We start from the raw sequence: 8,044 nt of genomic DNA on the forward strand, positions 1-8,044 counted from the left end.
AATGGACTTGTGAGTACTCTTCAATGCTCTGCATGGGTATACTTCATTGGCCTCTTTTGCCATATGGGGTCTGCCATATGGCTCTGGGATATTTAGAATTGGAGTCTGTCACAACTGGCATTCAAGGAAATGGTATACCTGCACCAACACTTGTTTTGCTAAAGTATCGGGTACCAGCATACAGAGGCTGTTGGTTCACTGGAAAACTGGGACTTAACACTTTCTCCTGATTGTCAGCACAAAATAGAGTATCGTTGCTTTATAAGCTCTCACTTTATTGTGGTGCATTCTTAGCAAAATCTTTTGATGGTAATGGGTCTGCGGCACAAAGAATCAAGTTTTGTATATAAATATAAAAGGAACAGAAGAATAACTTTAAAAAGCTGCAGGAGACAATGACTCGCAGCATGGACATAAGCTCTATTATCATTCTGAACTGATAACGAAATATTATCTAAACAAAAAGAATGGACTACTGGAAAGTTTGGGGCTATCATCATGAAATTCTCAATTGTATTTTTCAGGCTGGAAACTTTTCCAGGGAAATATGTGTCCAAGAGACAGACATGGACCATGCACATAGTACTCCAAGCACTGAACTCTGGGAGGCAAAGCCTATTTGACCGTTTCCACCCTCCTAACAACTCAACTCTCTTGAATCAGCATGTGGGAGCTGACTCAGTTGCGTGACACATATAGTCGCTGAGAAGATGCTGTTCTACCAGAATAAAGAAGATAGTAACCTGAGTGTGTTGTTTCTCTCAGGTAATTCAGCAGTCTGGGAATGAGGCCAGACTTCTGGAAGTCTACTCCAGAGTAATCGACTTCAGGTGATTTCTTACTCTGATGTGACAGGTTTTATGTCATCTGATTTTTAAAAAACTTCTGTGGGTCTCTTCCCTAGCAGTGTCCTTCCATTCTGCAAAACCCCACTCAAACGGAGTTCCTGACTCAGTCCAGAGCTGTTAGCCAAGAGGTGAAGTGAAGGAGATGTGATCCATCTTTTCTTTCCCCCTAAGCAATGTATATCCATGTATTGTCCCTCCCCTAATTTTTGCAGTAGAGCGAGATTAGAAGGATGGGAATAAATTACCTGGAATCACCTCAATACATGATTCATTTGGTACCTTGGCCTGGCACTGGATATGAATAATATAGCAGTTGCTCTTTCCTCATTTGTAAAACTACAAGGTCCAGATAAAACCTCCTGCTCTATGAATAGAGTATTTCTCACTAGAATGTTTTTCATTGCAAACTCATAGACTTGGGTTGATGCTCAGCCCTAGTGAGTCAAATTACATGTACTTATATATGAAATAAGGAAATTTTTTTTTTTCAGTGCAGGAACTTTTTTACCATACTGTTATTGGAAAGCAGTGGAAAATCTTCAATAGAAACATAACTGATTGCAGCATAGTGGGGCAGCTATAAAAACGTGTCTGCCCGAGTTTTCCTGGAATGTTAACTGAGAGCAGGATTATCTATGTGGCAGTCAATTCTCCAGTAGGTTTCAGATTTGCCATGAACTAGTGGTCCGGCCTTCCATCTTGATACAACTAAGCAGCTAAGCTGAGATGTTAAAATCATTGTACTGAAACTGTAATACCAGAATTTTGTTTTTTAAATGTTTTTCTCCTCCCATGATTAACATCAGAAATGCCTTTAGATATATTTAGCTTATTTAAAACTATTAGACATTCAACCTGTAAACAAAAATTCTAAATTATCTCACAAGTGAACACAAGTATGAACCTACATCAAAATGAAAGTACTTGGGTGTCACTTAGAGTCTATTTAAGGTCTATGCTCACTTCCTTATTCTAACCTGCATTAAAGGATCGATGATAAATCAATGGATTAAATAATTAAATCAAATCAACCAGATGAGCTCCAACTGGTCCTTCAATTAAACTCAAGTCAGCTGTTATTTAACCTTTTCATTTTAATAATTCTGCTTATTTTCTGTTATAAGAAAAAAAGCTTATTGCACAGAATCATGTATTTTCAAAGTTCAAAATAACATTATTTGCATCCTATGAATCTATTAGTTGTTATAGCAGGACCCATCTTTTCAGCTCATGTCAGCTTTTGCCTTAATAACAATACATTCCTCCATCAATTGTTCCCCAACTATGAACCAATGTCAAGACATCATAGACTTCACAATAATTTAACACAGATGTAACAGCTTCCCTCCCTGCACACTCCCCGCCCCCACCCCTGGTCTGTCAGTCATGACTTGGTTTGCATGGATTCTTTGTTCACTGTTCAAACCATTCACACAGAATGGAATAAAACTTTATTCTTTTAAATTCCATACATAAATGAGATGCTGAGAAAGCCCTTGTCATTTCTGACAGAGAAGCAGAGCAGCTGTTTCATGAATGACAGCACAATTAAAGCTAAAATAATATAAAAATAATTTGAAAAATCCCTTTTACTGTAATCTCAAATAAAGCAAGAAAGATAAATGAGTTTCTTTTTCTGCTAGCCAGAAAATGTGTTTCTATTCATTGGGCTTTGAAGTTCAGTGTACCTCACATTTGTGTGCATACGTGTGGTTATACGTGTGTAATCTATGCAGTGTAGAAGCCCCTAATCTTTTCAACTAGTTTGTCTAATCATTAAGCTACTTAACCCATTAGAATACTATTATATCACATTGAACAACTTTACATAATTGCTTCTTTGAAATACTAAGAATGTTTACACATTTATTTGGCTTGTAAAGGACTGAAATATTACCAATAATAAATTATCTAGCTTTTTTTAAAAAGAATATGGCTCTTAATAAATTGATTTTCTGAGTTCCAGAGTGAAAGTTTCTTTAAAAAAATTTCTGAAGCTGACTTGAAGCGGAAGAATGTCTTCTGATTTGGCCAAAAATATGATGTGTATTTTATAACATTTAAATTTGAAGGATAAGTCTATGGGGGCCCTTTGTTGTCAACTGTTCCAGCCAAACTTCCCATAAAGTGTTTGGAGTATCTCCACTTGACCAGCAGAGGGCACTTTACACACCTCTGCATCGCTTAGGGAGCAAATGCAGATGATGCAGAAACACAGTGTTCACCCAATATCAGGAAGAGCCCTGCAGATTTTTTTTTTTTGAAATTCACAAAAATATAAAAAATATGGACTGTACCACAGGGTTTCGTGTAGAAAGTTATGAGTATGTGTGAAGTCAAATTAGGGAGGGGTATATATTGTATTGATCTTCGGCTCACTTCTTTCCCCCATCTGTTCCCTTTCCCAGCTTAAGAATGGTATGGGGCTGAACATTTTTACATGTAGTACAGATTCCATTTTCAAACCATTCAGCTGAGGTTTATCTTTTCTATCCTGTATTCTGTACTCTTCTGTTCAAAAGCTTAGGGCACCTGAACCAAAGATAATGCTTCATATCTCATTTAAGAGTAGAAATTACAGTCAAATTATCAGAAATGCTCTGAGATGGAGCTGCCCCTTTTGACATTGAGCTGCATTATTTCCATCCTCCCAGGAAGAAGCTTGGAAAACTATTGTGCCCCATTTGGTTTTGGCAAACTCATAGCCTGAGGCTGTATTGTAAAGGGAAAAACAGCAGTCTTTCTTAGTCGAAATATAATTCTTTATGTCCATTTTCATAAGAGATGATTAAGACATCTTTCTCAAGGGGACTACAATGAACTAACCTTTCTTACAAGGCTTTAATTTTTGCAAAAGCATTAATGTTCCAGATATACACCCTGTGTCTTTCATTTTTATCTATTCTATTGGCTCCAGTTTCGGTTCTAAAAAGATTAGAAAGGATTGTGTGCATGTGCTTGCACAGTTATTTGTTTTTGTTTTTAAAGTAAACTGTAATCCTTAGAGAAATACAACACTTAGTAAATACTTTTCATACCTTCACCGGCCTTCTATTTTTCTCTCTCTGCCTCTGGCTCACTTTTGCTCTCATTTTTCCTAAAGTTGACAGATAAAGAGGGAATGGAGTTTTCTAGCAGCAGTCCTTTGACATAGAGGTGCACTCAGCGAGGCCTTTCCCAAAAAAGATCATAAACTTACGGGGTTTAGTCAACCTAATTATCCCTAAGCTGCCTTAGGTTTTGTGTTTGCTCACATGTTTTGTTTTAGCTGCACCATATGTGATTCCTTGTGCCATTTTCTTTTGTCTATTATTTTTCTTGATGACCCTGAGCTATGGCTTCCTCCTCAGTTCCAACACTATTCAGCCTTCATGGTTTTTCTCATCTTGCCGATGTAGGCCTCAAAGAAGAAGTGGCAGAAGAGCACAAGGTAGCTGAGGTACATGAGTGAGGACCAGAAGATGTTCTGAAAGTGAGAGTAACACTGGTCATGCTGCATCCAGAAGAAGACCAGGTAGTTAACGACACAGCCCATCAGCATCTGAGTGATCTGGGACAAGGTGATTAACATGGCAAACTTCTGGGAGACTCGGAAACCTGCTGCTCGCAAGGCATAGTAAGAGTACATCACGGCGTGCACGCCATAGTTCATAGTCATGAACCAACCACCCCCGGCGATCATGTCCTTATAGGAATACCAGGAGTACAGGAGCACAGTGATGTGGTGGTACCAGTGCAGGAAGATCAGCTTCTGCTTCCTCAGAATAATGAATATTGTATCTCCTAAAAGACAAATGAGGGAAAGACTGTACGTGAGTCCCTGGACTGTGACATAATATTTTATATTTTTGCACGAAAAGTAGATATCTTTAGCTAGTCCTTGAGAGTGAGATGGACTGGGTTAGAAACCTGGACTGATATTTACTAGCTCTGTGACCTTGGGCTGGTTGCTTGTTCTCACTATTTTCCAGTTTCCTCATCTATAAAATGGGGATAATAATAATACTTTGGAATTGTCTGAGGATTAAACAGGATATTCAACAGGCCCTTTTGGCACGTGGTAAGAACTCAATCAATGTTACTTTCAGAGAGGTGTTTTGCACAAACTTTTATTGATTATTGATCTGGAAGGGACATTAGTAACTAAGTTGCCTGATTTTCAACTGTACCATACATTTTAGGAAATATCACATGGAAGAGTCAAGTGACTTGTCTCACTCAGGTCAGTTATCAATCAAGAGAAGTAGATTAGAATTCAAGTGCCCAGCACAATATTCTTAGACCTCTCTGGAGCAATAAACTATTTTTCTTCGGTGCATTACAAAGCGTTCCCTTAAAAACATATCTATGTAAGCTCTCTGTAATATGCGACACCTTGACATACATACGGCAGTTAGAAAAGTAAAATTTAAACAAAAGGCAGAACAGAAAAAGGGAACAAAAGTCATCTATCATATTCGGCTCAAGAGAGTAATAGGAATATTTTATCCCAATGAATCAAGTGATAAAAAACTGAGATTGACATATATTTTTTATGAAATTAAGTTTGAAAAAGTTCTCCAGAGCTATCAAAAATTTTACTAACATTATCTCCTTTAAGAAAAAGATTACTGTTTTTAAAGTAGGACTTTCATATTAAAAAAGCTAGAATTATGCTCAGATAGGTTGATGTTATATATCTATAATCATTCTCTGAGAAGTCTAGGAATTCTGAAAACTATACTGTAGAATGCTTACATAAAAATGAATGAAGAAGAAATACACCCAGTTCCATTAATGAGTACAAAAAAAGAAAAAATGGGAAGACACACTGGAATGTGGGACAGAAACAGGGTTTATGCAGGCAAATGCTTCATTCTCATTCTTATCTCTATGGTTCTCAGATATGGGAAAAACCAACTTCCTTCATAACTTTGGGTGAACTCGACTTCTTTTTGTATAGCAAGGAGAACTAGGTGGCCCCTCTTCTTATTCCGAAATTTAATTAAGTATAAAGGGAACTAGTATTTATCCTTGTCTTATCCCTCATACTTCAAGGGTCCCTAAAATATATGGCACAAGAGAAGGTCAAAGAATGCTGGACCTTGGAAAGACTTTTAATGTTCTGATGGCCATGGTTGGCATTATAAAGGTAGTGCTCCATTTCATTCAGGAGGAGATATTAATTTATTTCCCTACTGAATTATTAAACATTATTATTTCATATTTGCTTAGATTAGAAAAGTTGCCAGTTGTTGCATAAACCTATTAACAAAATTTTCTTTGAAGTCTTCTTCTCTCTTGTGAGATACCTGACATATTGTTATGCCTATAAATGTCAGACAGGCTGATAATGATCAATGGTGATGGTAATTCTCATTTGTATACTTAAGGGACATTTGTATACTTAAGGATACTGTTAGGAGACCCGGGTCTACTTCTTAGTGTTAAACTGTGCTATTTTTGTGTGCCTGTCAAAGATCCACTATTTCTATGTAATTACTACTATGTGCCTCCCTTCCCTCTGTAGCTGATCATGTAAACGCAATAATTCCAGCCCACCTTTGTTCACAGTGGAAAGAAGAGAGAAATCCAAAGAATTGAGTGTTAAAAACAAATTTAGTCATTCATAATTGAGATACTTTTATGAGCCTTTAAGCAAGAACTAAAATATAAATCTCACGCACACTGTAATAAGTCATTTGCCATAAAGTAATAAGCATTTTACCATTTTAAATTCTTATAGATTTAATTTTAACTCTATCATCACTTTTATATTAAAACTTTATTGTCTAAAGAATGATTTCATTGTGAGGAGATTAGTAGGAGACAAAAGGCAGACCTATTAGGATGGGCTAATGTGAATGGAAAGTGGAACCGGAATTAAAAATCGCTTTGCGTTTTTCCTGAGTGGCGGTCTCAGGTTGGAGTGTTTCCATTTAATGTGGGGAGATGGGGTGAAAGTCATGTCATGAGAGCTCCAAAATGGAATTACTTTGAATTCATTTAAGAATTTTTTTCAGAACAGAGATGCAGGATGGTAGATGGAGTAATCAAGATGATGAGTATCTTTCAATAATAACCCTGGAGCCTCTCATGAGTACTACTCCAATGTTGTATACCAAGGTTACTGTTCCCAAGGCCACTGACCTAAAAAATGGTAGTTTCTCTTGGGTGAGAGGAAACTGGTGGGGTTCCAGAAGGGCTCCCCAATACCTCCCATGGCTCTTTAGATATTGTGGCTAAGATGCAACAGTCAATGCCATTCTGGCAGTTACAATTTTTTTTTCCCTCTGGAAAACCACATACTACCACAGTCATGCCAAGCCATGGTACTTACTGGCTTGCCAAAAGCTACAATATCTTAGAGATGCAAAATAAAGATAGGAATTGTGTATGTGTGTGATGTTGGCCAACCAATCTTTATCAGCCAAAGGTCTGGGTGGCAGTATGGAAAAGATTTTGGTTAAGTATGGAAAAGATTTTGGCTAAGTATTTGGGACTTCTGACTTTTGAATGTTTCAGCCACATCACATATTTTAGCCACCCCTGGTTTGTGTTGTCTTTACAAAAGTTTCTCTAACATCGGGTTGAGCTACTTTCATTCAAGAGCCAGGCTGGAGGCAGGGCACAGTGTTTTCGTACCCAGTATGTCTTAAGCATTTGATATTCTCTAGGGCATGTGCATGGCCACCAAGAGTCACAGAGAGCCCACTGTGTGTGTGGTTGGTCACAGATTACTGCATTCTTCTTTGCAGAGTTAGCTGGAGTTCTGCTGAGTCAGAGTTTCAAAAATAAAGACAAGCTCAACTGAGCAAAGACCGAGACTCAGAGCAGATGTTTCCGAGTTTTAACAAAACCAAATCTCAGCAAGTTTTAATATAATTCAAACAGCAGGTGTTCCAGAATTTTGGCACACAGAGCAGGTTGGTGGTTCTCTTTCCTGCACTTGTTTTGTAGATTGTAGCCCTATAATTCACTGAAATGAGCTCATTGATTTCTGCTGAAACAGAACATTCTTCTAGCTATTAAGAGTTTAGTGAAGGGAGAATGGTGACATAGTGTTTAATGGGTAGAGAGTTTCAGTTGGGGAAGATGAAAAATGCTGGAAATGGATGGCGGTGATGATTGCACAATGCAAATGTTCTGAATGCCGCTAGCCCTGTATACTTAGAAATGGTAAATTTTATGTATATTTTGCCACAGCAAAAAAAAAA

General features: G+C 37.6%; 1 protein-coding gene across 5 annotated transcripts in view; it reads right to left on the reverse strand.

The window, feature by feature from the left end:
- Positions 1-1,924: 1,924 nt before the first annotated feature.
- ELOVL6 (ELOVL fatty acid elongase 6) overlaps positions 1,925-8,044 on the reverse strand; it is a 111,095-nt gene continuing 104,975 nt past the window's right edge. For all 5 annotated transcript variants that reach the window (XM_015594929.2, XM_025051832.1, XM_015594928.2 and 2 more), the window contains exon 5: positions 1,925-4,631. In XM_015594929.2, the coding sequence (XP_015450415.1) occupies positions 4,207-4,631 (425 nt within the window). In that variant the 3' untranslated portion in view covers positions 1,925-4,206. The remainder of the gene's footprint in view (positions 4,632-8,044) is intronic.

This window comes from Pteropus alecto, unplaced genomic scaffold (assembly GCF_000325575.1).
Source record: "Pteropus alecto unplaced genomic scaffold, ASM32557v1 scaffold5, whole genome shotgun sequence".
In the NCBI taxonomy this organism is placed as follows: domain Eukaryota; kingdom Metazoa; phylum Chordata; class Mammalia; order Chiroptera; family Pteropodidae; genus Pteropus; species Pteropus alecto.